General features: G+C 32.9%; 1 protein-coding gene across 1 annotated transcript; it reads right to left on the reverse strand.

The window, feature by feature from the left end:
• Positions 1 to 271: 271 nt before the first annotated feature.
• LOC114349363 (uncharacterized) lies at positions 272 to 2,498 on the reverse strand. Its single transcript, XM_050649531.1, has 4 exons — positions 2,270 to 2,498; positions 2,073 to 2,208; positions 1,924 to 2,018; positions 272 to 467 (listed from the first exon to the last, which is right to left on the reverse strand). The coding sequence occupies exons 1-4, from the start codon at positions 2,473 to 2,475 to the stop codon at positions 272 to 274; spliced, it is 633 nt and encodes a 210-aa protein (XP_050505488.1). The 5' UTR covers positions 2,476 to 2,498.
• Positions 2,499 to 14,997: the final 12,499 nt, after the last annotated feature.

Consider the following 14,997-nt stretch of genomic DNA (forward strand, 5'->3'; position numbering starts at 1 on the left):
TATACAAAACGTAGTCTAAACAGTTTAATACAATATGGCTAAAAGGATTTAAAGAAAGGGTTAAATCTTTTTTGTCAACATATATTTATTAAAAATAGTTACAAAAATTATAGTTATTGGACAGTTTATTTAGTTACAGGACACTCAAAATTAGTTATTGGACAACTGCTTTAACACAATACAAACCTAAAAATAAATGAAAATTACAAGAAAAACCAAAATTTCTGTGCGGTATGGGGTACCCATTATGTACAGTTGACACAATTAAATTTTATAATTGCTTCTGTGCTTCTTTGTATTGAGTGAAAAGTTCGTCAATATCTTCATCCTCACTGTCTTGGTTACTGTTATTAGCATCGGAATCACTATCCTGCAGATTGAAGCAGTTGTGACATATAAATAGATCACCATCGTTAGGTATATGCTGTCTATGCTTAACAGGAATACAACATTCGTGATAATAAAGACTACAGTCATCGCATTTTAATTTATTCGATTGAATATCATTTGAACAAATAGAACATTTGACTTTTTTTTGAATTCTTTTTGTTGCTACACTGGTTTTTGGTTAATTTTTCTTCTCTTTTCCGTTTCCTTTCTTGTTTTTGTTTTTCCTGCTCTTCTTTTAACTCCTCCTTTTTTCGTAACATTTCTTGATATCGTGCAGATGTAATAGCAAAAGGAAGTCTTTCCGTGTTACGTTTATTTTTTCTTTCCGGTACAGTAGGAGAAGTTAAAAAATTGCCCAACAATTCGTGTTTAACAATAATTTTACTTGTAGAGGGTAAGTCATAAACATTAGTTTTATATTGTTGAATATGGATATCATTGGTACTATTACTCTCAGAAATATTTACATTTTCAATACCACTTTTTTCTGTTTTTATTTCAGTATTTTTAACCGGAGATGTGATAGCTATATTTTGAATAATATTAATGTTTGTGTCTCTATTTTTTAGAACCATTTGGTTATCAGACTGTTTTGGATCATGTTCAAAAAAATTCCAGATTTTGAACAACAAATTCAAATTATCGTCGCTAGGTAGATTATTCTTTGGATTTTCTTTTAAATTCTCTAAGCTATGAACTTTTTCAGGACCTAAGATATTTACGAAAGTATTATAGTCCATCTGGGGTTTCTTTTGATGATCCGAAATGATTAAATTTTTTACTACTTCTTTACCTAAACATTTTGTGTAGTCAATAGCATCTGCTTTAAATGGAAACAATCCGCAAACCTTGAAACCATTTACTACTGTTTCAGTTTTACAACTTTTTTTTGTAGCTTGCTCCAATATAGAAGCAAATACAACCTTATTGACTACCCCTCCTGGATGCTGTTCTTCCCATTCTCTTACTGACTGCCGCCAAGCTTCTTTTAGTGGACGGAAAATAGAGACGTCACATGGTTGTAAAATCCTTGTGGCGTTAGGATAAAGTGCAATTACTTCAATTTGCAGTTCATTACACAATAGACTTAATTGGTAACTTAAGTGACTCTTGTGCCCATCTACAAAAAGAATAACTGGAAGCTTAATATTATTTTCAATTAGGTGGGGGTAAAAAACATTCGCAATATACTGATAGAATGTCTCTGTCGTCATCCAACCATTATCGCTTCTGCCCACACCCCATTTAGGATTAATGCCTTTAGCAACTTTTTCTGGAATACGTTGATAAGGATAAATAACCATAGGCACGCAAATTTTACCGTCTGCTGAAAACGTAAACATCACAGTGACGTTTTCTTTTGAACAGCTTTTTTCAACATTATAAACATTTTTTGAACCTTTCATAGCAAATACTTTTCCAGTAGATGGACATATTTAAAATCCTGACTCATCTCCATTAAAAAATCTTGATGGATCAGTTAGAACTTCTTCTAGATGTTTTTCTTTGACATAGGTTTCAATATTTTTAAACCAGTTTTTGATGTCTCGTTCAGATACACAAGCGCTAGCTGCCGTTACACATTCACTTGTCCTTTTAGAAACCTCTGGATGTCGCTTCAAAAATCCCTAAAAAAATTAAACGATAAATACCGATTAAAATACATTTTTTTGGCGACTGACTTTTAACCATCCATCTCCAGGTCGATTATCTTTAAAGTTATTGGGGCGAGGATTTTCGGTTAAAAATTTTTGCACGCTGCTTTTTAAATCGTTAGCCTTTTTGGGGAAACCTTTTGAAGCGGTTTCTTGTATCCATCTGGAATATTGAATGTAAAATCAAATAATGCTATGGATTAAGATAAATTTAATGAACGTACCTAACCAGAGTATTCTCCTCCTCGCAAGTTAAAATAGGAGACGGTCCAAGTGTATCTTTATGTTCCGGATGTTTTAATTTAAATTCTATAGTGGACTTCGGAATTCCATATTTTTTTTCAGCTGTTCTATACGATTCAGTGCCATTTTGGACATCCTTAACAGCTTCTATAAGTTTATTCTTATCGTATTTTCTAAGTTTAGGCATTTTACTACAATCCTAAAAAATCAATTTAGTGATTGGACGGTCAAATTTAGTTATTGGACAACTGTCCAATAACTGTCAAATCGATTACTAAATTAATTTTACTGCTATCTCCAGTTAATTATGCATAAACACGTTGAAAATTGTAGAAATATGTGGTAAGTATAGTTATCTAGTGATTGGACAGGTGTCCCATAATAGAATTCAGTAAGTTTTCTAGTTTAGTTATTGGACAGGCGTAATTAAATCCAAATTAAAATCCCTATTACTGTACGCGATCTACCTTAGGGACTATAAGTGTCCTAACTACACGCTTTTAAATAAAAATAAAATCTTACCTTAAAAATAACACGTAGTTTTGAAAAAAAAGTCAGAGCAGATGCTTAACACAATGCTTAAATGTCACTTCACTCACATAACCTAAAAATATTTACCGCCAAAATCACAGAACCCGTTAAAGGCAGAACATAGACATAAGAATGTACGTAATATAGAAGCGAGTAGTGCCACCTAGTGAAATATACTCTTGTTAGCACTTGCAGAAATCTTATAATCGTAAGTTAACACTGTAATGTCCAATAACTGTCTCGTGTCCAATAACTGGCGTTTTACCCTAACTTTTTTCAGTTCATTTTAAAATAAAATAACATTTCAGCAATTTTATAGAGGATTTTTCAGCGAACAATTTTCACTATAAAGTTGTTTAATTCTATTTATTTATATAGGTTTTACAGCGCTCCAAACTTGACCAGATTATCGAATGCTCATAGTGATACAATAAAAACAAAAGCTAGGCTTACTTTTCTATCTATATATATTTTTTATTCATTCAATTTATTATGATTTTAACATTCCTATGCTATTATTAATCTGCTTTTGACCTTTCTCCCCACTATAAAACTTATAACCCTAAGCATATATAGAAAAGGCCCAAGAAGTTGTTTGAGGACAAATTCGCCGGTTCAGAAGAATAATGACGCAACCGCAAAATGCAAAATTCTTAACAAGAGCAAAAAACGAATTTTTGATAACAAAATCATAAAGTATGATTAAAATTAGCCATTCACCACACAGTGGTCAGGATCTCGAGATATAAGCTTTTTTGGGGTGTGCCGCTTGTCTATGAAGTAACATAACTTTTTTCCTATTGTATATTTTGACTTCAAATTTTCCAAAAAACTTCTTCCTGAATTATGTTTTATTGTTGTGTTGGTTAAAATTATAAACTAAAAAGTTTGTCACTCAACTTTTTTAAGTAAACATGAAACTAACGAAATATGATGACAAAATGTTTAAAAACTAACAACTCCTTTTTTAATGTGTTTAAACATTATGGACAAATTTCATTGTTACCTACATACTTCAAGGATGACACAGTTAAATTTTCAAAAGGAAATATTTACAGCGACCAAAGATATAGCGAGGTAAATTTGAAAAATCATCAAAATTGATTTTCGACATTTTTCTATAAAATTTGATTTTTGAACATGTTCCACCAAATCTAGATAAAAATAAACTTCATATTCGGATTCAGCGACCTCGAAAACATAAAAATAGACCAAAATTGGTCCTTCACCTTAAATTTGATTTTCGTGGTCGGCATAACTAACTATTGCTGCCGCTCGACTAATATATTAGATAGAATAGTATATTGTGCAACAAGTGCAGAAAGGTACTAATTTCTCACGAGTTTGAAAAGTTGCGGTACGAGCGCAAGCGAGTGCCGCAATTCAAACGAGTGAGAAATTTCCTTTCTGCACGTGTTTCACACTATACTTTTTCTACAAGCACAGTTTTTCCTAAAAATAAAAATCACAATTTCCAAACGGCGATTAATTATAATAGGTACCTATGTGATAAATTTTAAACTGTATTTAATTAATACCTACTAATCAATTTAAATTCCTTATACCTAAATAAATTGCACAGAAATCAGTTAAAAAATTAATGCACTGCCTTAATTTGTTTAAATTTAAACAATTATTACACATTATTGACATTATATTTATGCAGTCACGGATTTACACAAAACCTACTTCATTCGACGTCTCTTGCACAGGTTGCTAAATCCTTATTGGTTATTTGATAATTATAAAATGTTTAATAAGAATAAAATTGTAAAATAAAACAGTTGTAACATCCATAATTTAGTTTCTATGGTATAGTTAAATATAATAATTGTCTTATAGGTTATATATTTGTCTAAACTTTAACCACAGATGTAAACACAATATAACGTTACTCAGAATGCGGTAGTCCACGGATGTAAACAAAATATAACGTTACTCAGAATGAGGTAGTCAACTGTGCAGAAAAGAACTTTGCGGCACAGAAACGTCACTTTGCGGCACAGAAACGTCACTTTTCTGCACACTAATGTCAAATATCTTATACTGTGAGAAAATATCAAGTTTGCTAACATAAAACCGTGCAGAAAAGTGCACTTTGAATAGTGGTTGTAGAAAAAAGTATTTTTTTTATTGTATTCCTATGAGAATTCGAGAATCTGGTCAAGATTGGAGCGCTGTAAAACCTAGAGATAATAAATAAAATTAAACAACTTTGTAGTGAAAATTGTTCATTGAAAAATCCTCTACAAAATCGCTATGATGGTATTTTATTGTGAAATGAACGGAAGAAAAGTTTTAACCTCCAAAAGGAAACTTCTTACAAAATTTTCTCATATTTTTGTTTATAACTTTTTTGTTGGTCACTTGAAGATAAAAAGTAATAGATATAAAATTGTAGAAAATTTAATTTGCTACATTTTATGTGTAATTAAATTTTCTGTAAAATTGCTAGTTTAGGAGATACAGCGCGAAAGCCTTTTGCAACTCTTTTTCCAATATGGCGGCCGGGGGACAAGGGTGCCGACCCCAAAAACTTGAACTTAAGCTTCTACTGAACCCCCCTACACATTAAAAAAAAATAAAATTGACTCCTCTAAGAAATGCAACCCTAAATGTAACATTTCAATGGCCTATATGTAATTTGCGTCTCAGCATTCTGAAGTTTGACGTTTGTGTATAAAGGAATATATGTGTTAGACTGGTCAGTAAAACCAATATTATACACAACACTATTTTACGTTATTTTAGAAGTTTCATATCCGCCTACACCTAATTAATTTCCTATTTTTAGCTTAAGTAAACTTTACACAAAATAACTTAATCGTTTTAAATGCAACTTACTTGATGATAATATAGAAATCTATAAAGTGGATAAAAAGTTAAATTGCAAATAAATGATTTGATTCAGAATGATATTTTGCAAATATCTTATTCTGTTACTGTTTTATTATTTCCTTTACCTCATGATCAGATGTTTCGTTTATTTCGGCCACATTGTTGTTATGGTCCGGTCCAGTTTATGATTGAATTTTATTGGTGTTTTCCTCTGGTTTTAGCAGTTCCTCAAAATATTCCAGAAAACTCGAGAGGTGGGCTCTTGGTAAGTCACCTATTGGCGTGCCTTCTTGAATTCTGAAGAAGCATTCGATGGCTGAACTCGTAGCCTTAATAATAATAATAATAATCATATAAAATTAATAGCAAGCTGAAAATTTGTTAATAGCTTAACGGTGTCTAATTGGACAAACTTACAAACTTTGATGTACGGGAACACTGGAACAGGGGAAGTTTTAATTGTGGCTTACAGGTTTCGAACGTCAGACTACGAAATCTTCCCATGAATTTTGTCGGACAAAAGTTCCAATTGATTTGTTACCCTTTCATTAAACTCTCATGCAAAAATTAGACTACTATTTACCACCAATAAAATTTTTGTCATTTGACATACCTATTCTATGTATCGGACTTATTAAAATGCCCAACATATTTGTCGGACAAACATTTTTTCATATATTATACAGTGATGAACGCGCTAATAACCGGCAAAATAACGCAAAAGATGGAAAACATTTGTGAGATAGAAAGTGATGAAACTATTAGAGGTGGAAATTATCAATATAAACGTATAAATGAACATTACATGACATAGGGAAATAAAAATATGGGGAAAGAAACGAAAAGCAGAATTTACAAAACAAGCCTCAGACCAATAATTACATACGCGGCAGAAATACAACCTGACACTGAAAGAACACAAAGAATGCTAGAAACAGTAGAGATAAAGACCCTTTGAAGAATCGATGGGAAGACACTATGGGAATGGGACAGCTAGAAGTACAGATATACGACGAAAATGCAAGAAATATAAGCATAGATCATATGAGCGTAATGACAACAAAAAGGCCAGCGAGAGACGGTTCCCCAATAGGAAAACGATAGAAAGAAAACTTACTGGAGACACATTGAAAAACAATTAATAGAGTCATGTCTACACAAAAAGAAGAAGAATAATAATAATAATACGAAGAAGATTCTTACACACAACTTAAAGTGACTGTCAACGGGAAGTTCCTTTACTAAAATACGAGGATTTAACAAGGAAATATAGCAATAGACTTAAGGAATGTCGCGGCCTTTTGTCCTTCAAATGAATTTTTGTCATTGGGTCGTAAAAGAATTAGCAAAAAATTTAAAATAAAAGTCATAAAAGTGCAAATTCTTTCCTTAAATACACTTAATAATCCGCTCCCCTTCACTTTTGACTCGAAGGAATCTTTTGTTTTGTGTTTCACCCACACATCAGATCCACTAAAACAACCTGGATATTTTTAGATCTTCACACCTGTTTCATATTCGATGTAGTCACGCCATAAAAACATTTACATTACGGATCTACTATACAGTTGTGATTATTCATCTCTGAATAGGGTGAAAATTTGGAATTTTTTTACAGAATCGACAACTTCACGTTATGGGGGGAGGGGGAGTGTGCGCCACTAACGAGTACTGCCGTTTTTTGGGATTACTTTATAATAATTTACCTACCATTCTCCGCAAAGATTTGAAACATTTTTCAAAGTCGTGTTGAAAAATTTCATTCTTCGTAACTCTGAAACAACAGTTCTGGCTGTTTTTAAAGCTCTTCTTAGTTCTCTAAATCAGGGGTGTCAAACTCAATTTTGCAGAGGGCCATATATTAAATTCAGAATGTGTCGGCGGGCCAGATTCAAATAAAAAAAATGTACTGAATTATTATAACATTTTATTTAATAGTATACTTATAATATACGGTTGTTAAAAATCATATCAAAGTTATAAAAGAGGGTAATTATTTTGAGCTCGAGGATCCAGATACCTGACTTCTCTTGTTTTTGACAAGCTCATTGATGTCAGGTATCATATTCGTTGTATTTATTTTAAGAATTGATTGGAGATGTTCATTTGTAAGTCTTGTGCGATGTTTGTTCTTATTTATTTTCATGACGGAAAACATCTGCTCACATAAATAGGTGCTACCAAACATGCACAGAATGCGTGCTGCATGCTTTTTTAATTCCGGGTAGTTATCCAAACTCTTGAAATATTGTGTATAAAATGTAAGTGCGTTAACCTCTTTAAATTTTTCTTTCAAAATACTGTCCGATTGAAGATCTATCAACTCCATTTGCAAATGAACTGGTGCCTGTGAAGCTTCAAAATTGAATGGATTGTTGAAAATTGGGAATTCCATTTCATTCATTTTGTGGAAGTCTTCAAAACGATTGTTGAATTCCGTGATAAGATTTTGCAGAAGTTGAGAATATTGATCCAATTTTTTTTGATCCACTGTGCCAAATGATTTTAAATGAGGGAAATGATCCAAAGTTTGATTTTTTACCTGATTTTCCCACAGCCTCAACTTTGTTTCAAAGGCTTGAATACATGAGTACATTTGAGTGACAATCAGATTTTTACCCTGTAACTTTACATTCAGATCAGTCAAGTGTTTATTCATATCTACCAAAAAGGCACAATCAACCCACCAGTCATTGTCATAATCAATTGGGTTGCCTTTTTCTAACATGAAAGCTTGAATAGGGTCACGTAATGCAAAAAATCTTTCTAAAACTACTCCTCGACTGAGCCAACGAACTTCGGTGAAATAAGGGACATCAGAAAACTTTTCGTCCAAATCTTGTAAAAACTGCCTGAACTGTCGGTGATTTAGTCCTCTGCTCCTTATAAAATTTACTATTTTAATTATAGGTTGCATGACATGGTCCATTTTTAAATGTTTGGATGCCAATGATTCCTGGTGAATTATACAGTGAAATCCCACAAAATTTCCTGATGTTTTCTGTTTTAATTTAGTTACAACGCCCGAATGTTGGCCAACCATGGCAGGAGCGCCATCCGTAGTTGTGCTGCTAAGTATATTCCAATCGAGTCCATATTCTGCCATCAAATGCTCCAATGCAGAATAAATATCATTTGCTGTTGTAGTACCTGTCAATGGAACGCACTTTAATAGTTCTTCAGTTATTTCAAAGTTACTGTTAATACCTCGTATAAAAACAGCAAGTTGAGCTGTATCAACAGTATCAGTGCTCTCATCAACAGCCAGTGAAAAGTTTGTAAATTCCTTAATTTTCTCCTTCAGTTGAAGAACCAAATTTTGAGATAAATCATTTATTCTTGAAGCAACAGTGTTTCTTGACAGCGAAATATTTTGAATTATTGACTTTTGAAATGGAAATGAAACATCGGCAACTTTCAACATACAGTCTTTAATAAAATCACCATCAGTGAAAGGTTTTGATCTCTTCGCGATTTCTAATGCAATAATAAAACTTGATTTCAGGGCATCTTCGCTCTCAGTATTAGCTTTAGTAAACATCGATTGTTGACCTTGAAGTTTAGATTTTAAAGATGACAATCTGTCCATTCTTATTTTTTCAGTGTAACAATCGAATTTTGATTTATGATTCGTATCATAGTGTCTCTTCAAGTTAAACTCCTTACAAACAGCAACTGTTTGATTGCAAATCAAACACAGTGGTTTACCTTTCCATTCTATGAAAAAATATGCATTTTCCCATTTAGACTGAAAAACTCTACGTTCACTATCAACTTTACGTTTTTGTGACATTATGCCGAAATCGTAACAAATATGGAACTCGACACAATTATGGATATCGCACACGCACGACACAAACAAATGTACAATACCTTCTCAACCACTACTTCGCAACTGACTCACGTGACACGTCGACGCACTTCTTTTATATCGATAAGGAAGGTTCTAGTCTAGACTCGAAGCGCATGGAAGATTCTATTGTTCTCAACAAAAATAATAGGGTGTTTCCGCTAAGAGATGGTGTTACTGTCTATCTCTCTCGCTTGTCTAGGCACGCGCTGCCTTTGAAATGACTTATAAATGTAGTGTAGTGTACGCATTTTAAAACTTCCGTAGAGCAATCGAGTGAAGTCTAAAAGCTCTAAAAAACATGATTCTTCTTTCTGTGACACATTGCGATCGCGGGCCGTATCTTTGACATGACTGCTCTAAATGCTTCAAAGTGACTAAAAAATATTTCACAATGCCAAAAATATTTTAACCAACTACATTTGACCCAAAGGCGTAGCTACCGCCGTATCAGCCGTATCAATTATACGGGGCCCAAGACATTCAGGGGTCCGGCGCGTCATGTCGAAACAAAAGTTCCATTGAACAAAATATTCTACAATTTCACTCCTAAAACACTTTGTAACAGTGTGTATTGTTTGGATATCGACATTTTCGAGTAAGGATTCTTTATCTATCTTATTATAAATCGTATATACCTATGTATATCTATTTGCCGCCGCTCGCGGTTATTCCATAATAAATAATAACACAGCTTTTTTTGTTTTCAAGCAACTTTTCTTTGTCCATTCACCGTTGGCTGAGTGTGAGACACTGTATAATGTATAAGGCAAATTTTTATAATCGCTATACCTTTGAATATTTTTGAAACAATGCGTATTGTTTGGGTATATTCTGGGATATACATTTCTACCGGATTCGAGGTAAAAACTGGTTAGAGCAAATAATACTGACTTTAGTCTCACATACAATGTATGTGAGGTACCACAGGGGTCAATATTGGGCCCTCTACTTTTTCTTGTATTTATAAATGACATCACTAATTTAAAAATCGATGGAAACATTTTTCTTTTGGCTGATGATACGATTGAAATATATATTGCAATATAATATATGGTTGCAATATTTGAGCAACTCAAATATTGCACCTCTTCATGCAACTATAGTTTCTGATCTACTTACAATAAAAACCTGGTTCGACCCTAATTTACTCTCTTTTAAGGTGGATAAAGCAGTAGCATTATTCAGCCATTGATTCTTAATAACAGCCATATTAGTACCTTTGATTCAGTAAAATTACTTGGTATTTTTTTAGACAGCAAACTTAAAGGGTCCCTTCTTATCGGTTTGTTAAGTATTAAAGTGTGTTAAATTTTTCACATGCAAAAAATAATTTTATATTTTTCGCTGTATGATTTCAATAATTTTCATCCTCAATTTTAAACTATTCCTTAATCGAACCCTTACTAATGTTCTACTACTTACTGACTTACCCCATTCCCTACTGAACTACAGACTCCTTAGACAATGCAACGCGCTACGCGACTCTCTTCGACTGTAGACCCGTAAAGACAACAAAAATGTGCAAATAATATCTTCCCCTTTGATTGTCACCTGCGCTAGGGACAGTTCTATTCACTGTCTTCTTCGCTTGAATGCCAAATACGCGAGCTTTCCTCTGGGTTAAAGTCGTTAAAGAACAGTACAAAAACGAACATTGTGAGAAGCAATCTTGCCGTTAGTTGCAGTTAACCCGTGTGTAAAACCGGCATATGTGTTTCATCAAAACGCGGACAGTGAACAGTGACCGAACAGGACTTTGAGTAAGATTTTTCACGATCTTTTAATATTGTATGTATTACCATATTCCCTCAATAAATTTCCACTTGAACCAGCAACCTAAAAAATACAGTCCACACAATCTGAAATTATATTAATAAATTGATGTATGTACATGCCTTTATTGTACATATCGTGACAACAAATGATCAAGTGCCATTCACAATTATTCATTCTATAAATCTCATTCAACGATAATGAATTTATTTCCCTCTATTTTACCGATACACATAAAGAAACAACGTCAGATTCCACAAGTGTACCATTTCCTCGTTCTCTCCGATTCTTGTTTGGGTTTCAAGTATTTTGTTGTTATTTTTTAGGGCCTATGTTTTCGTACACGTGCCCTTTTATAGTTTACTGAACTTCGATACTTCGCAGAACATTGTACGCACGGGATAGTCCATTTACGCACGGCTTTGTGAAAAAAAGTAATATTGTGCCGATATGTTCTTTTGGCCTGGAGTTGAGTTTCAACCCTTCTCGGTTGTGAAAAATTATACGTTTAAAATAAGCTCGGAAATGAATAAACTGACTAATCCTAAACAACTTTTGTTCTATAGAGTTTTTTCACTAAGTCAATACGTTTCGATATGTTTGCGAGTATTTTGCGAATATGTACACTGCAGATATCAAAGTCAGAATCGAAAAAGCACGTTCTAATTTTATGATAATGAAAAAGGTCCTATGTAGCAAATATTTAATATAAGCTCTTAAAGTATGCCTAACAAAATGTTACGTATACAGTATACTATACTATGGAGTGGAATCATGGACGTTAAATGTAGATACAATGAAACGACTTAACGCCTTTGAAATGTGGACCTATAGAAGAATTATGAGGGTTTCCTGGGTAGATAGAGTTACGAACCACGAAGTACTGAGAATAATAGGTAAAGAGAAGGGTTGAACTTACAATTAAAGAAAGAAAACTACAGTATCTCGAACATGTGATGCGGGGCGAGAAGTATGGCATCCTGCGACTCATAATGCAAGGAAAGATAGATGGCAGAAGAAGCATCGGAAGAAGACGAATTTCATGGCTGAAGAACCTGCGAGAATGGTTTAGATGCAGCTGAAAACAACTATTTAGAGCTACTGCCTCAAAAATTAAAAGGACTATAATGATTGCCAATTGCCAACCTCCGTAGCGGAGATGGCACCTGAAGAAGAAGAATGTCCATTTTTCAACAAAAAAAAAACGCGTTTTTAGTCGGTTTTTTAAAAAATAAGTATTTTATCGAAAAAGTCATTCTTAGGAAAAGTATAGCTCGGGAAAATCACCCCCAAATTAGCATCTCAAATAAAACTATCGATACCGCTTCACAAGTTGCTTTACTTAGGTATTATTTATATTTAAATGATCTGTAAGTTTCATCGGTTCAATGTGCTTATTTTTGAAAAAGTTTGGTTTTTTATTTTTAATTTTGAAAAAATCTTTTTTTTTAAATGACTTAAAAATGAAAGTGATACCAAAAATCTCAGAGTAAAAAAATGTAGTTTTTGCTTTTCTGAATATTTTGGATTTTTTGTTTTCCTGTAAGACAAAAATTGGTTAAGATATAGCTATTCAAAATTTGCATACTCTCGTGATTAGTGAAGCGTCCAATCACTTTCAAATACAGCCCTTTCAAAAAAAAACACTTACAACCGATGAAATTTAGAGATATAAACAATACACGAGTAAAGCGACTTGTAAGGCGGTACCGAATAATTTCATTTGCGGTGCTAATTAGGGGGTGAATTTTTTACCCAAATAAAAGGGACCAACTTAATTTTGAGGGTAACTTGCTTATTGTTGATGCTAGAAACTTTTTTAAAAAGAAAAAAAGGCGTTTTTTAAACAGTTTAAAATTTTTTAAATGAGTTTTCCTTAAAATGTGCTTTATTTTTTGGGTATTTCACGTTGGAATATTTGATTTGGGATTTGATAAACATCAAACTATTTTTCATTAGCTACAACTCTGCTTCTACAAGAAATTTAGTAGATTAACTAGGAATTTAAAATGAGTTTTCCTTAAAAAGTGCTTTATTTTTTGGGTATTTCACGCTGAAATATTCGATTTGGAATTTGACGAATATGAACCTATTTTTCATTAGCTACAACTCTGCTTCTACTAAGTCTAGAGACCTCATACATACACCTTTTTTTTCACTTTTTTATAAGCTACATTTTTACTTAGAATGTTTTTGAAGTTATACTTCTTTAGGCGCGATTGAGAGTAAAATTTCCTAATTCTGCGCACATGCGCACATAGACAGTATGGCTTTTAGTTGCTGAATCTTTCAAGTTATGTATAAATATATCAGTGCAAGAAAAGGTGTGAAGAGAATATATTAGTGTTTTTAGTAAATGTATTATTTATTATAATTTTTGTGTCTTTGGATTTGTCTCCCCCGGGAATAAGATATTTTATAATAATAGTAAGTATATTATTTAAAGTATTTTTGTATTAAATTTGTCAGTATCTACGAGAAATCTTGTAACCTGCCAAAGCAAAAGGGAGATAGCGCAGTGGTAGAGCGTGTGACCGGAGATCAAGAGGTCCCTGGTTCAAATCCCGGACGATTCATATTTTTTTTATATTGCTGGTATCGTTTTAATAAAAAAATTTTAAAAGTGGTCGGTAAAGAAAGTTAGTTTAATATTTAAATAAAATACAAATAACCTGTTAAGTATATTAATTTCGTTGAAATCATAATAATAGAAGTATAACTTCTTACGTGCGTACAAAGTACACACACATTCTTTTTTTTTTTTATAAAATACTTACTTTTTGAGGTATTTGCGAAAAACCGTCTAAAATGTGTTTTTCTTTTTTTTTTTTTTTGTTGAAGAATGGACATTTTCACCCGCAAATAACTTGAAAAGTACTCGGTGAAAAAACGCTATAGAACAATAGCTACAAGCACAAATCGCCACATCACTTTTCTTCTTTGCAATGTTAGCTATGTGTAAAGTTTGTATAGCAGAAAATGGTTGAGTTGAATCAGTACGGTCGTAAATATTATTAAATTTATCTGGCTTGGCCCATTGTTAAGACCGGTCCGGAGCGATAAGCGAACGAGGTAGACACAGTCGGTCTTTTGACAATTAACACTGACTAATAGACGGTACTCCTATGATAAAGCAAAGGATCCACAAAATTTTTACCTGAAAAATGTAAATGAAACATTTAAATTTTACCTGACACCGGGCCTTTTATACTATTATCGGTTAACCCAGGATGTTTTAATTCAAGTCAACCATTTACTGCTAAACAAACTTTACGCCAAATGTCATGTCAGTCCAAGCGGTTCTTGAAAATTCGGAGGTTTTGCAATATTTTACCGTGAGTGAATGGACTATGACTGAAATTCTAAGACTCTGAGTTTCTGAATAAACCGGAGGCACCACTTATGCGGCTTTCTTTATTTGAGTCGCATGATATTTTTCAAGGTTCAACTCCCACTAACACAGTCGTTAATAATGTTTATTATTCATAAGTCTGCAATTTCATTCTCAAAGAAAGTAGGTAGTAAATTGTTCTATTTTGAGAATTTAAAATAAAAATGTTTTAAGGGATGAAAGGCTGAGCGTGGCTGGTTTTATTCGCAAAACGAGAGAATCTATTTCTTGGAGACAGCAGAAGTTGTTTAGAAAGACTATTAAACAATAATTGACTATGCAAAGATGGATAACACGTATGAGACATATTAGTGAAATGTTGC

The sequence above is a fragment of the Diabrotica virgifera genome, chromosome 4 (assembly GCF_917563875.1).
Source record: "Diabrotica virgifera virgifera chromosome 4, PGI_DIABVI_V3a".
Classification (NCBI taxonomy): Eukaryota; Metazoa; Arthropoda; class Insecta; order Coleoptera; family Chrysomelidae; genus Diabrotica; species Diabrotica virgifera.

Bases quoted from the DNA above. Each gene is read 5' to 3' on its own strand.
- LOC114349363 (XM_050649531.1), bottom strand. From the start codon at position 2,475: ATGCCTAAACTTAGAAAATACGATAAGAATAAACTTATAGAAGCTGTT. The intron at 2,209-2,269 runs GTACGTTCATTA...TCAATATTCCAG, and splicing joins GAGGAGAATACTCTGGTTAG to ATGGATACAAGAAACCGCTT. The intron at 468-1,923 runs GTTTAAAAATAT...CGATGACTGTAG, and splicing joins GAACGAGACATCAAAAACTG to TCTTTATTATCACGAATGTT.